Consider the following 18,797-nt stretch of genomic DNA (forward strand, 5'->3'; position numbering starts at 1 on the left):
GAGCGCAGCCACCAGTCATGCGACATGTTATAGTGTCACCACCAGAGTGTATTAAACCAAATGAGTCTGAATCTGCTAAACTTTGAAGGAGAAATAACCTGGAAACCTTCACTGTCTGTGGCTCACCTAGGATCAGTGCCCCCAAGGAAAGCATGATAAGGACCATCTCAGAGAAAGAACTAGAAATGTGGAACTGACCATTATTACAAGTGATGCTGAATTGGAAGACTCAGTTGTCAGGCTGTCCTTTACTTTGGACTCTCAGTTAGCACCAAATAAATTACACAGAGGCCAAAGAAGACTTTTGATTGCTTTTATTGTGCCTATTATGAAAAACACACAAATGTCAGGTAACAAGCATGATGGCTTCCAGGTGCATAAAATAAAGACTTCAAGGCAGTTGTCTGGTTAAAGAGTTCAAGGAATGCAGCTGTAAGGTGTATGCTGGCTGTACCCAGAGGCATGGGAACTGGGTGGCTGGGAGCTGGTGGACACCGATGAGGGGGTGGTGCAAAAGACTCTGTGGATGCCCCCTGGCCCCACCCCTGAGTCATGGCAGGATTTGTTCTAGCTGCAGAGTGAAAGCTTCTGTTTGCCCAGGGGTTTGTAAGCCTGTTCTCAGATAATGACACAAGAAAAAGACACATGTGACCTAAAAGAACCCAATCTCAGAAAGGAGTCTCCCTAGATCCTCAGCAGACACTTTTAGGGACACTAGCCAATGGCAAGAAGTGACACCTTGTGCCACCATCTGTTAGGAACTCTTCCCATTGTCACTGAGTGCTGGACTCCCAAGCAGACAGATGACGATGATGACGGAGTAGATCAGGCTCGTCAGGAGGAGGAGGAGGTAGGTATAGTAGGCAGATGTGTTCATGAGCTGCAGCTGCAGGGTTTCTAAAAGAAGCATTTCATTAATTTCCCATGTTGTTTTGAAAGGCTAGGACTGATTAATGGGTGAAGGGTAACTGTATACACTCTGATGACTTAGGTTGAAGTGACACACTCACACCAGCACAACTGGAGAATAAACACCTACATCATCACCATCTCCACCTCCATCGTCCCCAAGACAACTCAGAACAGAGTTTGCTGGTCAAGTCACTCAAACACCTGTGAAATTCACCTAGAACTTTCCAAAGTAATAAAAAGTAAGTTTATGTTTATAATGAATAAATCCAATGGGAAAAAGGCATTGGTGATAAATAGTTTTGAACATTCATTCTTCCCTACCATGTTTCTAAGAAGAATAGGAGGCAATATAAGTTCTGTAGAAATTTCATTGATAACAATTAGTTTAAAACAGATACAATACCTGGACTTCGTAACACATCAGTATTGTGTCTGGGTCTTATAAATCTGACTCATTAAAAAAAAAAGAGTAAGAGGCAATATCCATTAAGTACAAACTAGCTGTTACTTATTTTGGCAACTTTGTATGCAAAACTTAAACCTTATTTAATTTTTCAATAACCTATGAGATTATTATTATTTTCACTCCCATTTTTACAAATAAACCGAGGACAGAGAGAGAAGGGCTGATTTCATGTAAGTAGTAAGTACCAGAAGCCAGAACTCAATCCCAGCCATACATCATTTAAGAACACTTTCTCAGCTGCTCTACAAAATTCTGCATATTCACATGCAAAAAATAACAAAGACATCAAAATGATTAAGCAAAACTATAAATTAAGATGATGATAACGAAGAAGGTGATGATGATGTTTAGAGCCCACAAGTCCCTTGATATTGGACACGGAGGTTGGATCAGCAGAGCTAGAACCAATGCTCTTCATCATTACCTTTGTTCGTATGTGGGGAGACAACGCCAGGAGCTAGTACTTACAATGTAGCAGCTAAGTGAGATTCCTATGCTAGACCTTTCACATATGTCACGTTACATCTTCCATGACTGAGTTAGATGTTATTTGTGTCATTTTAGGTGTGCTCAGAAAATGTAAATAGTTTAGCTGTAGACATGGAACTGATACTTAAAAGACTGGAGTTTACCTCTACTCTGTGGCACCAGAAGCCCTGCACTCACACCCCTCCCCATGTGTACACCTGTCTCAGAGTCTCGGCTTTGGGGATTAAGCAAGAATAAAAACTAAGATAGTATTTGAACTCTTAATTCAGATGGTCTGGGATGAAGCCCTCAATCTTGGTGTGTGGTATGGAGACAAATAAATTTAGCTCATTGCCCTCCTGTGTAAAATGGGAATAAAATCCTTCACAGTGAGTATTAGGAGAATTAAACAAAATGCACTCACAGTGCAGCACACCTTCTGTACAAGAAGCTCTCAGGGTCAGTTCATGTTATTAACTTCCAGCAAGAACAATTTTTTTTTTTTTAAATCTAGAAGCAATCTGAAAAAAAAAATCTAGAAGCAATTCATATCCTGTTTTCTTCATTCAGTAGTAACAAAGGTCACAGAAGTGAATGAATTCCATCGTTAAAAGAATTGAGAGCACATCCCTGCACCCCTAATTTATAGTCCTCTCACACCCAAACCAACATTTACTGTGTGATAATGATTCCTGAGAGATGATAGATTGTTTTAAAACATCATTCAGTTTATTGCTCAAGATCCAGTGATTCTGAGGTTTTCCCAGAAGCCAGGGAAGTTCAATGGTGATGTTGATGAGGAGGGAAAAAAAAATGCTACCGCAGAATAAAGGCAAACATAGACAAAATCTTACCATTTTCATCATTCAGAGATTTTGTGGCGTTAATAGCAGCAAGCTCTGAAAGAAATGAGTGCATGTATTATTCAATTGTTCAAATCCATTATTTGATGTGTGTCTGTGTTATGGATAGATAGATGATAGATAATTAGATGATAGATAGATAGATAGATAGGTAGATATAATAATTAGTAATCAGAGAGGAGAGCCTTTACAAATATGAGCCCCACAATTCCAGAATTGATTGTTCTGAGTCTGTGTAATTCAATAAATCAATTCAAAATTATATTTCTGCACATGTTGAACTTCATGTATTATGCATTTCTTTCTTTTTTTCCCCCACAGCTGGAGGGTAAATGCCTAAGACTATCTTGTTTTCCTTCTCTGCTCATAGCTCCTAGCACGGTGCCTACTGCAAAGTAGGTGTCCTATACAAACTTGTTGAATGGAAAAATAACCAGAAACTGGCTGCTATATAGTCCTCAGCACCCACTGCTGATGTGAAGTGCTGTTACCAAGATGAATCCATCCAAGCCTAGAATCACAGCAGAATCTTACATGTTGGAAGGGGTGTGGTTTAGGTCAATTTCCCATCTAAGCAAAAGAAAGCAGTCCTACCTTTCAAATCACCTACCTTTCAAATCAGTATCCTCAGATACCACACATGATTTTCTGGAGTGGTGGTATTTGCAGACATGACAACAATATGAATGAAAGCTAATACCTATTAAATGATTATTACTGTGCCAGACACTGTGTTAAAGGTTCACATGTATTATGTCATCTGATCCCCCAGTTACACTCATATAAGCTGAATTTGGAGGACTCTGTCTTACCCAGAAGGAAATAATATTTAAAGTCTATGTACCTTGCAAAATTATACCAGTGATTGTTAGACCCATCCCTCAAAGAATGGTTGTGGGCATTAGATGAGTGAGAGCATGTGAAAAGCACCTCAGAAAACACCCCATAGAAATCGAACATAATTCCCCATTGTGCACTGTCAAACACCATCTCTTTCAGATATCTTAGTCTTTCATCTTAGCAAATGACCTTTTCATTACAGATACTCATTTTTAAAAATCTTTTATTTATTTATTTGAGAGGGAGAGAGCATGGCAGGGAAAAGAGACAAAGGTAGAGGGAGAAGCAGACTCCCCACTAAACAGAGAACCTAGGGACACCCAGGTGGCTTAGTCGGTTAAGTGGCTTTCTTTGGCTCAGATCATGATCCTGGGTCCTGGGATCCAGCCACCCTTCAGGATCCTTGCTCAGTGGGGATCCTGCTTCTCCCTCTCCGTTTGCCTGTAGCTCCCCCTATTTATACCCCTCTCTTCCTCATTCTCTCTCTCTCTCTCTCTGTCAAATAAATAAATAATTTAAAAATATAAAAAAATAAACAGGCGGCCCAATGCAGAGCTCAATCCCATGACCCTGGCTGGGATCAAGACCTGAGCCAAAGGCCCGTGCTTAACCAACTGAGCCACACATTCACCCCTGAATGTGAACTTGTTTGCAGGGATAGAATGAAGACCAAGTCACATTTAGAGCCCTCTGAACACACACAAAAATGGAGTTGTATTTACCTATAGTGTAGAAGACAAAACAAAACACAAAAGCACCAAACATACATAAAAAGACAAAAATCAGTAAAATGATCTTTGACCACAGGATGCAGGAAGAGAGAGTTGCAAGGCTCTTTTGTTTTATCCCTTTTCTTTTCTATTTATCTTTGTCCACAGAGACATGGTTATGGTGTGCAATTTTATGTACTCCACACAATCTTATTTTCTTGTGCTCTTGAAGAAATCTTTTTGAGATATAACATTTGAGTAAATCCCAGGAAAGAAAATGTTACTATAATTATGTTAATTATAATTGTAATTACTATAATTGTTAGATGATTATATTGTAGATAATTACTATATACAATATACAGTATATAAAATACTATATACAACTATAGATAATTATTGCAGTTGTTAGATGTTAGATGTTAAAATATCCTCAAGAGCTAACTTTACAGTGCCTTAAAGATCTCCCTTTTTTCCATGCAGTGACTTTATTGATCATATTTATATCTGAAATTAATATAACACTGTATGTTTACTAACTGTCAGTAAAATAAAACTTTAGAAAAGATAAATGAAAATCTCTTATCATCATGTATTGTTTGACATAAGACAGTAAAATAACAAGTTTCATATAAAACCTGTATGTGTGTTCTAGGTGCTCTTTCTCAAGGCTGCTCAAAAATGAGGACAAGATGAGTTTTATCTCTTTTGAGAATCATTTCATTATTCTTTGCTTTCACGTATCTATACACATATATACAAGTTTTTATCAAAAACAAAAACAGGGATATTGGGAGGCTCAGTCAGTTGGGCATCTGCCTTTGGCTCAGGTCATGATACCTGGATCCTGGGATCTAGCAACACACGAGGCTCCCTGCTCAGCAGGGAATCTGCTTCTCTCTCTCTCTTTCCCTCTCTCTCTCTCTTTCTCTCTCTCTCTCTCAAATAAATAAATAAAACAGTAAAAATAAAAAAGAAAATTTCATGAACGAGTATTAGAAATCTGCTATAGAATTGCATTAACAGAAATGCCTTAATTAACTTTGTTACTATGAGAAGAACATGGAGACATTCCTTTCAGAAATGCTAAGTAAAACACATCATATACACAGGAACTTCTCCCTTACCAAAATTCTCACCATAAAACTTACTGTACTTTCTACTTTTCTCTGCAAACTAGAGAAATCAAAACCTAACAGGATACTTCAGCCAAAGGGTTACATTAAATTTATGCCTTGCTCGTTTGCTTCCTTTCTGTTAGGAAATAGAAAACTTAGGGCTGACTTATAATCTTACTTAAGTTAGTTTTAGGAAAATATATAAATAAATACAATGAATATAGGAATAAACTCATCCATGTTGTGTTTTCAACAAGCATTTTCACTGGCATAATTTCATTTGATCTTCATCAAAGGTTAGGTAAAAGTAAATGTTTAACAGGAATTTGGTCATTGGACAAACTAGGAATCTGGGAAATAACAAAAATTCAAAACTGAGTAATTTTAAAGATTTAATTGGCTCTATTTATAAACCTATTCATGAGTCAGGCATCGTCCTATCTAGGATGTAGAGAGGAGCTTCAAAGGCCAATAGGAAAGAGGTTATTCAAGATAGGGAGTGAAAAAGAAATTATCAGCAAGGAAACCATTGGCTTAGGCAAGGTCATCCTCCTATGCGGAATGGAGGGGGACAATCTGTCAACTTCCTAGTGCGGACCAGGAAGTTCCCATGTCCACTCATTAAAGGTTGCATTTCTGGGTGTTGACTCTGCAGCTGGGTAGGTATGAAGACTTTAATGACTTGTGGCCTTAAGCTAACTGAGTACATTTTGAGCCTGTGGTTTTCCTTTTTAACAACTCTGCCTTTTGATCAGACTCTCAGCTGAACTGAGAGATGGGTTCTAAACTGAAGGCATTAACACCACTCTCAGCAACTGCTCTGACATTCTCACAGTCATTCTTGTTCCTCTGGGTGATATTAACAGGTCTTGACCTTTTTGCTTAACCCTTATGATAGTCACAGGTTTCAACTTCAGCTTTACAATTTTTGAATTGGTCATTCTCTTCATTCTTTGTAATGTTCCCATCTTAGATCCTTTGCTTGGAGATTACTGACTTTGAATTTGCATGGAAAGCTTTTGAGAGGACATAACACACCCGGCAGATTATTATGATGCCTCTAAGCAGGATAATTCCTCATGTTTGTCATAGTCCCAAAGACTCAAAGCAATTAAATCAAATAAGTAAGTAAGACCCTATTAAAGAGTAACTCTGTTAAGCCACATGGCTTGCACCGTGATCTAATGTTATTGGGTTTTAGTTTACCCAATAGTGTTCAACTGGGTACATGGTGTATCAAAGATGTATCAGCAAAGATCCATCTTGCTCAGCTGAGTCATAATCAAGGGCTATTTTACTTTCAAGAACTGCTTTGGTCAGCGTCAAAGAGTAATGTTTGTTTGTTTGTTTGTTTGCTTTTTGCTTTTGGGGGGAGGCTACACTTTGATTTAGGAGGGCTTCTGTAACAACTTCAAGAATGAAGGGAAAGGTCTTGATTGTACTTCTTTATAATTATCCCTCCCCAAGGAAGTAGGGCCAGCCAAAGGAGTGAATCCCGGTGGCTTCTTGGTAATTCCTAACTAACTCCCAATATAACTTTATGTAATCAACCAATGAGATGTCTTTTTGACCTTGAGAGAAATTGGGACCAGGGTTATATTTTCTGGAGGTAGCTCTGATTCCAGAGATTAGGCCTCTTGGCATTGACCTGGGAGGTACAGGCCATTGACAGTGTAAAGGAAAAGAAAAGAGGGACAAAGTATTTCATATTAAAAGTATGAAGCTTTGAACCCCTGTCTAGATGAAAGCAGTCTCTTTGGATGTCAGCTACTTCTCTTTCCCTCAATTTGATTCAGAAACTCCAGTGTCTGGGCAGAACTAGGGGTCAGGCGAAGACTTCTTTAGCTTTGGAATGTGTACAAGGTTCAACTATTAGTTCTAGAGCAGGAACACTTGGTAATGTCCCACTTCTACTGGAAATGTCCAGGGCTATCTTCCTCTGATGTTGTGTCTTACATACCTAATCACCAGGCTTCATCCTGTGACTGAGAGGACCCTTTAATTGTGCTCTAAGAAGGATTCTGTAACCTGATGACGACAGACTTGAGCATCAAACACTGAGGACTCACATCCAAAGGACCAGAAGACGTTTGTACACTGAGACAATTCCAGGAAGTTTGCAAGGTTTTCCTAAAGGCTCCTGTGATTTTCCCTGTGAATTATGTGCCCTAGTCACTGGAGCTCACAGAAGGTGTCCCCCAAAGGGGAAACCCATTTTTAACAATGTCTTTGCCACAATGAGGACATCAGCCTCTTGGCAGGAAAGGCTTAATCCCACCCAGAAAATATACAAACAATGACAAGGGCATATTGACAACATGTACCAACTGGCATTGGAATGACGTCCAGCTGCAGAGGGAGCAGGCATGGAGCTTCCAGATAGTAAGCAGTTGTTCCAGATTTATGGACCTGACAAGTTAGACGATGGGAACTGTTTTGTACTTTTGAGGTCTCCAACCTGGTGGTTACCAAGCCAATTCCTTGAAACACAAAAGGACTTTTAGATTTGCAATTTGGGCTCACCTGGGCAGCCCAGTCCATTAAGGATCTCTATTCAGCTAATGTCCTGATCCTAGGGTACTGGGATCAAGCCCCATTTGAGGCTCCCTGTTCAGTAGGAAGTCTGCTTTTTCCTCTCCCTCTGTCCCACAACTCATGGTCTACACTAAAGACTAAAAATGATGCACACATTAGTGTATGGCCAGTAAGAGATGTTACTGAGCTCTGGCCAAAGAAGACTCTCATGCAACACCAATTCTCCTGGACACTTCCTGAGGGTTCCACATGAGGAACTCGGTCTGAAAATTTAGGGACTTGGTTGTGAGCCAGTTCAGTTGCCTTCTGGGCAAATATACAAGCTCAACAGAGCTGAAAAAAAAAAAGATGCTACCTCAACTTATCCCTAGCATAACACTCTGCCAGCCTAAGCTGGCCTGCCCTGTAAAGCAAAATCAGTTACAATAGGAGTGTGAACAAAAAGAGAATAGAGCATAGAGCCAAGAACTCACCCACAGCCATTGGATCAGGTGAGAAAGATCGTGAATTCAAAGGACTCACGGTCACCAGCTCTGTCGTTCGCTTTGTTTCTGATTGTCCCTGGGAGTCCACTGCAGATTCTGTCACAGCCATCAAACCTGTTAAAGAACAAAAATTGGAACTAAGTAAATGTTAAAGATCTAATAGCATTATTAATCAGTCTATTAATGAATCACTCAGCATTCCATCTAGGAAGTAGAGGGGAACTCAAATGGATTAGAGGAAAGGAAATCTTTTTAACAATAGAGAGGGAGCAGAAAAAGAAAATTCTTGGCAAAGTATCCATTATTTTAGGCAAGGTCACCTTCCCAAAGGGAAAGAGGGGATCCATCAGGAATCTTTCTGGGGCTGATCAGGAAATGCCCATGTTGACTGGGTAAATGTTACTCTTCTGAAGGGTTGAAATTATACTTGGTTTAGGTATTAAGTCTTTGTTTAGTGACTTGGAGCCTTAAACTGAGTGTTACAATTTTAGGCATATGGGTTCTTTCCCCCCTCCCCCAACATTCCAAGAAGAAAAAGATTTACTTCAGAAATTTAAACTTGTATAGAGAAAGCTCTTCACAGTTCTTGTTATGTGTGTTTCCCACTGCTTAAAAATTGCTTGTGAATCACAGTGAAAAGTATAAACTGGCTACTTCTTAAGAGCCTTCTGTAGCCTTGGTCTGTGTTGTTTATTCCAGGATGTGATTGAATCTACTGAGTTACTGGATCACCGTTGGCTAGGGTACTTTCAGTTGACTGCCCACAAGATCTAAACTGATCTCTACACCAATGGGGATCCATTGGGACATGATGCCTATATCATACCTGAATCAAAATGGACCCTGCGTGATTAGGAAAAGTCTATTTGCATTATGGTAATGATTCTCATTGGGATAGTAGTTCATCCCACACCCCTTCCAGCCTGGCATTCACTAGGAATGGATTAATGTTTGCTGAACAGCTTTACTAATGGAAAGAAATATATTCATTTTGTAGAATGAAATAAACTTTATGCATGTGAGCCTCACCCAATCTTTACTTATGACACTTCACCTTTTTCTGGTATATAAAATTCAAATCTGAAAAACACAAGATTACACTAAATCCTCAATTGACAAATTACTATTTCAGGTTGAGCTGTGATTCGGTTCCATCAAATGAACAGCACTTTGTGCCCTGTAACTCATTGTTAATGGGTCATACTTTGAGTAGATCAACATTAAAGTGAAAAGGACTGTGATGCTGAGAAGAATATTCTTGAAAGATATGTAATTGCTCTTCTTTCCTGATCAAGTAAAATCATGAAAAGTAGACCTTCTGGACATTTCATTTAAAAAGCGGCAGGGCACTCTGGCAAGATGGCAGAGAAGTAAGAGACCCTGTTTCAACCAGTCCCCTATAGTGAGCTAAATATCTACTAGAACACTCTGAACTCCCATGAAATCGGCCTGAGATGTAAGATTATACACGTCTGGATTTCTACGGGGGCAGAAGATCATCAGTGGAGGGGTAAAGCAGAGTGGGAGTGTTCGGATTGTTAGCAGAGGATAAACAGAAGGGAGGGAGCCACTAGAAGCGACACATTGGGAAGTAAACAACAATATGAAAGTGTCCTGTGCTCGCAGACCAGCATTAACTTGGAGTCTTGTTAAAACCACACGAGAAGAACAAAGGTTCTTGAGGAGCAACTGGTAGAATTGGGTGGCCACAGGAACGGACCTAAGCCCATGGTTTCAGGGGGGTCACAGCTTGCTCCCACCAAAGCCTGAGAGAGCCCAACAGGGGCTCCTGCCAGTGGTCCCTGAGCCCGCAGCTTTCCAATGCTTGCACCACCACTGGGGTGGGGTACACCCCTGCCCATACCTGAGAGAGCCTGGTATAAGCTCCTGCCTGAGGTCCCTGGGCCCACAGCCTTCCATGACCTGCACTGCCACTGGGTCTGAGTGCACCCAGGATGGACGTGGACTCCAGACAGTCGGCAAAAGCAGCCACCAGAATCAGACTCACCTGGACCAATATTGCTCACAGTTTTAGGGCACGGGGGTGCAGAGACAAGTGTGGACCTCAGGATGACCACTGAGGTGGTGGGAGCAGGCAATGCCTATGGCAGGTTGCAGTGTTCAATGGAGTTTGCAGAGGGGAAGTCTGTGTATTCTGAACAATCCAGAGGGAAGTAGACTGAGGCTTCTCTCTGAGGTGGAGATCTGGGTGTGGACAGTTTACTTTGCATGAACCCTCCAAAAAGCCACAAAAAGCCATGAGAGAACAAAAGCCTCCATAGAACCAAAACTTGAAAAGCTGGTTTCCACAGAACCCAGCCCCTTGATAGGTGGCAGGGCAATTCAGCCCAGGCAAAACTGACTGAAAAACAATGCACAGGCCTTGCCCCCAGAAGACAAACTGAAAGAACAAGAAGACAATAACCACAGGATCTCCATAAAACTGAATAACCCCAACAATAGGGGGAAAACAATATATTAAGCCCCCATTATTGCCCCCAAAACTGTATATTTCATAAGCACAATGTTTTTAAAAATTTGTTCTCATTCTTATTCTGTTATTTTTTTAACTAACTTATCACTACAACTAGATGTTTAATACAACACATTACATAATAATTTTTTCACTTGAACTTTTTTCATACTTAAACCTGTGTTTCTTTTATATATATATATATATATATATAGATAGATAGATAGATAGAGATATAGATATAGATATAGATATAGATATAAGCTTCAAGGTAGTCTTTTTTTTTTCCCCTATTCAATACTACCCCTATATAAAACAGTTTTAATTTCCCTGTAACATAACAGGATACACTCAGGATGAACTGAAATAACCTTCCTCGCCCACATCAAGGGTTTATAAACACCTTCCCATCTTATTCTGTCAGTGTTTATGTGTATTAGTTTCTGTTTATGTACTCTATAAATCTTATTCTTGGAGCTCATTTTGGCTGTTTTTTTCTTTTCTTTTTCTTTTCTGTTCTTTTTCTTGGTCTTCTTGTTGGTATTTTTCTTTATGTACCTTATAAATCTTACTTCTCGGGCTCATTTTGGCTAGTTTTTTTTTTCCTCCATTACTCTCTCTTTTTTCTTTCTTCTTTCTTTTTGGTGGGGATTCCAGATTGCTCCAAAACTGTGCAAGGTGCACCTTGACTGGATCATGCTTGATATATCCAGTATACATCCTCAAGCATCCCTTATCAAAATGATTAGGAGGAGGAACACCCAAGAGAGGAGAAATTCAGAGACTGTGACCTCTGCCCCAGAATTATTGGATATGGACATAAACAATATGTTGGAAATAGAATTCAAGGTAACAATTATCCAGACAATGACTAGGATGGAGAAGACCATTAATGGCAAAATAGAAACTCTAAGGACAGTAATAAGAGTTGATCCAGCAGAACTTAAAAATGCTATCAATGAGATCCAATCTAATCTCAATACTCTAACAGCTGAGGTAAATGTGGCAGAAGATCAAATGAATGATCTAGAAGAAAAGATGATAGAAAAGAAGTATCAGGAGAAGACCTAGAATAAACAGCTTAAAAACCGTGAAAACAGAATTAGGAAAATAAATGATGCCTTGAAACATTCCAATGTCAGAATTACTGGGATCCCTGAGGGGGTGGAGAGAGAGAGAGGATTAGAAGATATAGTTGAAAAAACACTGGATGAAAATTTACCTAATCTGGGGAATAGAACAAGTGTTCATTTTCTAGAGGCGGAGAGGACACCCCAGAAAATCAATGAGTCTAGAACAATCTCCAGACAATTAATTGTGAAAATCACGAGTCATAAATTCAGAGAGGATGTGTTAAGGACAGTTAGGGTGAAGAGATTCCTTATGCAAAGAGGAAGGACCATCAGAATAACATCAGACCTTCCACAGAAACCTGGCAAGCTAAAAAGGGCTAGCAAGACATATTCCGGGCACTAAATGAAAAGAACATGCAGCCAAGAATACTTTATCCAGCAAGGCTGACATTCAGAATGGATGGAGAGATAAAGAGCTTCCAAGACCGGTAAGATTTAAAAGAGCATGTGACCATAAAGCTGGAACTACAAGAAATATTAAGGAGGGTTCTATAAAAGAAGAAAGAACCCAAGAGTAACATAGAACAGAAATTACAGAGACAATCTATAGAAACAAGGACTTCATAGGCAACATCATGACTATAAAAACTTATCTTTTGATAATCACTCTCAATGTGAACGACCTAAATGCACCCATAAAATAGCACAGTGTTGCAGATGGATAAAACGACAGGACCCACCCATATGATGTTTATAAGAGACATATTTGGAACCTAAAGATAAACCTAGACTGAAAGTGACCAGCCTCAAAAGAAAGCTGGAGTAGTGAATCTTATATCAAATAAATTGGATTTTAAGCTAAAGACTGTATTCAGAGATACAAAAGGACACTAATCATTCTTAAAGGGTCTGTCCACCAAGAAGATCTAACAATTGTTAAGTATTTATGCCCCTAGCATTGGAGCAGTCAACTACATAAGCCAGCGGTTAATCAAAAGAAAGAGTCACATTGATATGAATACATTAATTTTAGGACATCTTAACACACCACCCCCAGCAACAGAGAGATCATCTAAGCAGAAAATCATCAAAGAAACAAGATCTTTGAATGAAACATTGGATCAGATGGACCTCATAGATATATAGAAAACATGCCACTCTAAAACAACAGAATACTCATTCTTCTTGAGAGCACATGAAATTTTCTCCAGAATAGACCACATAATGTGTTGCAAATCAGTGCTGAACCAATATCAGAAGACTAAGATTATTTTCTGCATAGTCTTAGACCACAATGCTTTGACATTTTAGCTCAACCACAAGAAAGAGTTTGGAAGGAATTCAAACACTTGGAAGCTGAAGACCATCCTGTTCAAAAATGTTTGGATCAACCAGGAAATCAAAAAAGAACTTAAAAAACTCAAGGAAACCAATGAGAATGAAGAATCATCAGTCCAAAACCTATAGGATATGGCAAAGGCAGTCCTAAGGGGAAAATATATAGTCATCCAAGCCTCAGTCAAACAAAATTTAAAAATCCCAAATACACAAATTCTCCTTACAGCTTAAATAATGGGGAATCAAAAACCAATTAAGCCAACCCCACACACAAGAAGGAAAATAATTAAGGTTAGAGTAGAGATCAATGAGTTAGAATCTAGAGATACAGTAGAACACATCAATGAAATAGAAGCTGGTTCTTTGAAACAATTAATATGGTCGATCAACCACTGGCCAGACTAATCCAAAAGAAAAGAGAGAGGACCCAAATGAACAAAGTTATAACTGAAATGGAAGTGATAATGACTAACACCTAGAAAATAGAAACAATCATCAGAAATTGTTATCAACAACTGTATGTCAGTAAGTTAAGGAACATAAAAGTGCTTGCATTCCTGGAGACCTATAAATTCCAAGACTGAAACAGGAAGAAATTGACAGCCTGAATACACCAATATCTAGTAACGAGATTGACACAGTGATTAGAAACCTCGAAATAAACAAGAGTCCAGACCTGACAGATTCCCTGGGGCCATCTATCAAACATTCAAGGAAGAAATAATACCTATTCTCCTGACATTCTTTCAAGAAATAGAAACAGAATGAAAACTTCCAGACTCTTTCTATGGAGGCAGCATTACCCTAATCCCCAAACCAGGTAAAGCTCCCATCAAAAAGGAGAATTTTAGAACAATGTCCCTGACCAATATGGACACCAAGATTCTCAACGAGATCCTAGCAAATAGGATGCAACAGTATATTAAAGTGACTATCCACCATGACCAGGTGGGATTTACCCCTGGGGTGCAAGTTTGGTTCAACATTTGTAAATCAATCAATGTGATAGAACAAATCAATATGAGAAGAGAGAAGAAACACAGGATCCTCTCAATTGATGCAGAAAAAGCATTTGACAAAATACATCATTCTTCTGTGATTAAAACTCTTCAGAGTATAGGGATAGAGGGAACATTCCTCAACTTCATAAAATCTGTCTATGAAAAACCCACAGTGAATATCATTCTCATATGGAAAACTTGACAGCATTCTCACTGAGATCAGAAAGACAACAAGGATGCCCACTCTTGCTACTGTTGTTCAACATCATAGTAGTGATCCTAGCAACAGCAATCAAACAACAAAAAGATATAAAATGTTTTCAAATTGGCAAAGAAGTCATACTCGTTCTCTTCGCAGATGACATGATACTTTATTTGGGAAACGCAAAAGACTCCACACCCAATTCAGTAATGTGGCAGTATACAAAATCAAGGAACAGAAATCGGTTGCTTTCTTATACTCTAACAATGAAAATATAGAAAGGGAAATTAGATAATCGATTCCATTTACTAGAGCACCTAAAACCACAAGATACCTGGGAACAAACCTAATCAAAGAGGTGAAGGATCTGTACTGGAGGAACTATAGAATGCTCATGAAAGAAATTGAAGAAGACACAAAAAGATGGAAAAACATTCCATGTTCATGTATTGGAAGAATAAACATTGTTAAAATGTCTCTACAGCCCGAGCAATCTATACTTTCAATGCCATCCAGATCAAAATTTCGCAGGCATTTTTCAAAGTGCTAGAACAAACAATCTTAAAATTTGTTTCAAATAAGGAAAGACCCCGTATTGCCAAGGAAATGGTGAAAATGAAAAACCAAGCTTGGGGCATCATGTTGCCTGATTTCAAGCTATATTACAAAGCTGTGATCACTAAGACAGCATGGTACTGGCCCAAAAACAGAAACATAGATCAATGGAACAGAATAGAGAGCCCTGATATGGATCCTCAACCCATGGTCAACTAATCTTTGATAAAGCAGGAAAAAAAAATATCCAGGGGAGGAAAGACAGTCTCTTCAATAAATGGTGGTGGGGAAATAGGACAGCTACATAGAAAAGAATGAAACTCGACCATTCTTTTATACCATGCACAAAGATAAGCTTGAAATGGATGAAAGACCTCAATGTGAGACAGAAATCCATCAAAATCCTGGAGAACATAGGCAGTAACCTCTTCATCATAGACCACAGCAACTTCTTTCAAGACATGTCTCCAAAGGCAAAGGAAACAAAAGTGAAAATGAACTTTTGAACTACATCATGGTAAAACCCCACTGCACAGCAAAGGAAAGAGTCAACAAAACTATGAGGAAACTCACTGAATGGGAGAAGATATTTGCAAATGATGCTATAGACAAAGGGCTGATATCCAAAATCTATAAAGAACTCCTCAAACTCAGCACCCAAAAAAGAGATAATCAGGTCAAATAAATGGACATAAGACATGAATAGACAGTTCTCCAAAGTGGACATACAAATGGCTAACAGACACATGGAAAAATGCTCATCATCATTAGCCATCAGGGAAACTCAAATCAAAACCACATTGAGGTACTGTCTTATGCCAGTTAGAATGGTCAAAATTATCAGGACAGGAAACAACAAGCATTGGAGAGGATGTAGAGAAAGGGGAACGCTCAAACAGTGCTGCTGGCAATGTAAGTTAGTGCGGCCACTTTGGAAAACAGTGCGGAGATTCCTCAAGAAATTAAAAATAGAGCTACCCTATGACCCTGCAATTGCACTCCTGGGTATTTACCCTAAAGATACAGATTTAATGCAAAGAAGGGCCATATGTAGCCCAGTGTTCATAGCAACAATGGCCACAATTGCCAAACTGTGGAAAGAGCCAATAGGCCCTTCAACAGATGAATGGATAAAGAAGGTATGGTCCATATATTGAATTGTAATATTACCCAGTCATCAAAAAGGATGAGTACCCAACTTTTGAATCAACATGGACAGGACTTGAGGAGATTATGCTGAGTGAAATAAACCAAGCAGAAAGTCAATTCTCATATGGTTTCACTTCCTTGTGGAGCATAAGGAATAACAGGGAGAATATTAGGAGAAGGAAAGGAAATGTGAATTGGAGTAAATTGGAGGGGGAGATGAATCATGAGAGACTGTGGACTCTTGGAAAGAAACTGAGGGCTTTGGAGGGGAGTGGGTGATGGGTGAGCTGGGTGATGGGTATTAAGGAGGGCACGTATTGCATGGAGCAGTGAGTGCGGTGCATAAACAATGAATCTTGGAACACTGAAAAAATAAAGTGAGGATATTGCTCTGAAATAATTTTTTAAAGTTTTTTTTTTTGTTTGTTTTTGTTTTTTTTTTTTTTTGTAAGGGAGTGAGAGAGAGAGAGGGTAGAGTCAGAGGGAGAAGCTGACTCCCTGCTGAGTAGGGACCCTCGTGGGACTTGATCCTGGGACTTCAGGATCATTACCTGAGCCAAAGGAAGTCGTTTAACCAACAGAGTCACCCAGGTGCCCCTCTCTGAACCTTTCTTATGTGCAAGGTTGCTAGGTGCTTTCACATGTATTGTTTCATTTAATCCATACAATAAGTAGAAACTATATCACTGTGACAATAATATTTTGGATGATGAAACTGATGTGAGAAAGGCTAAGTGAGTTTGTCTTTCTTTTTTTCTCTGTATGTTCCATAGGCCATACTATTTTATTTTAAAGATTCATTATTTATTTTGAGAAAGAAAGAACACAGGGAGAAGAGGCAGACAGAAAGAAACTCAAGCAGACTCTGCTGAACATGGAGCCTAACGATGGTCTTGATCTCAAGAGCCTGAGATCTTGACCTGAGCTAAATAAATGAGGAATAGATACTGAACTGAGTGAGGTATCCTGGTGCCTTCAAAGCCCATACTATTTGAATTCTGTTGGGAAATAGCGGGACATTTATGCCATCATTAAATAAAACAACATTAGAGGAAATATTATATATATTTGTTTTCATTAATACTTGACAGAAAAGGGGCACCAAGGTGGCTCTGTGGGTTAAAGCCTCTGCCTTAGGCTCAGGTCAGGTCATGAGTCCTGGAATTGAGCCCTGCATCAGGCTCTCTACTCAGCAGGGAGCCTGCTTCCCTTCCTCTCTCTCTCTCTGCCAGTCTCTCTGCCTCCTTGTAACCTCTGTCTGTGAAATACATAAATAAATTCTTTAAAAAAATACTTAACAGAATAGGTAGGGATTTCCCTTTGAAACAAAGTGTTCTGTGTGGTTGTATTCATTTTTATGTGCACATACCTTTGTTTATTGAAGGATAAAGAAGCTCTTGAACAACTTCTCTCCTATTAATTTGGTGGTTGAAGATACATTTGTGTTCTTTATCCATTGATGCTCCAGTCACGGTCAGCCAGCTGAATTTCATGTATGTGTCCTTCGTCTTCATGGTGTCTCCCTGCTGAGATTTCAGAATTGTTTTGTCATCCTTTTCTTGCCAATCTACCTTGATAACATCAGGGAAAAAGTCCTCAAGAAGACAAAGATATGTTCCAGCCTTATGGACTTCTACCTCAGCAAATGAAGGAAGAAAAACTGTGGGCTTGGGAGAAATATCTTCATCAGGACTTTTATCTGTTGAAGAAAATGGAATAACAATTAGAACATAACTAGAGAAACACAGACATTGTGTGGTTTGGAAACAACCAGCACATAGTAAAGGGGAGGAAAGTTGCTATAGAATTAATGCTTGCTGTAGCTTTTCATGTGCAGGGGGTTATGAGGTGTTTATTTTCTTAGTTTCCATGGGAAATGAGCATCTAGAGGTTATGAAACGTGACAAAGTCACAGACATTAAGTGAAAGAGCCTAGATCAAAACATGGAATATTTTTAAACAATACAGTCACTTGTTTGAATGGAAATCTATCAAGTTACTCTTTTAGTTACAAATAGGGGTTCCAAGCCCATTCCTGAATACTAGAATTCTTCTCCTTGATTTCTGATTTTATAGAACATCTTGTTCTCATATCTGGACTACTGTGGGATTTTGAATAGGACAGTGTTTAATGCTGCACCTCCAAATAATTTACAATGCCTGAAATTTAGAAACAAAATGGCCATATACACAAAACTTCTATTTGAAAATAAAATTGATTATTTTCAGAAATGTTCTTAGAGTAACGTAATCAATTAATGTAATGGTCAGAATTTTGTTTTGCTTCAGGAAATGTTCCCTAAAAGCTAATTTTATATTGGAATTTCATTTGGGGTTGAAGCTTTACTGAGAAGACACCACATTTTGACTCTTAGCAATTCCCTCCAAATCTGAATCTGCCCTCTAAGACTGCTGAACTTGTTGTAGTACCCCTCAATTTTCTTTCATTTCACCTGCTGAATAAAGTCACATATAATGATGTAATGTTAACTGTTCTGGTCAGAGTTTCTTATAAATAGAATGTGAAATTATATAATGAAATATCATGGTTCTCAAGGGTATTTCACTTGGAGACTGGGATATTCTTTGGATATACATTCATTATTAAT

General features: G+C 38.9%; 1 gene segment (V, D, J or C); it reads right to left on the reverse strand.

The window, feature by feature from the left end:
* Nucleotides 1–299: 299 nt before the first annotated feature.
* The window catches only part of LOC123951549, a 28,284-nt gene continuing 9,786 nt past the window's right edge, over nucleotides 300–18,797 (reverse strand). Inside the window, 4 exon segments of the C gene segment in view lie at nucleotides 300–897; nucleotides 2,701–2,745; nucleotides 8,386–8,511; nucleotides 17,558–17,887. Of these exon segments, the coding sequence occupies nucleotides 755–897; nucleotides 2,701–2,745; nucleotides 8,386–8,511; nucleotides 17,558–17,887 (644 nt within the window).

This window comes from Meles meles, chromosome 10 (genome assembly GCF_922984935.1).
Source record: "Meles meles chromosome 10, mMelMel3.1 paternal haplotype, whole genome shotgun sequence".
In the NCBI taxonomy this organism is placed as follows: Eukaryota; Metazoa; Chordata; class Mammalia; order Carnivora; family Mustelidae; genus Meles; species Meles meles.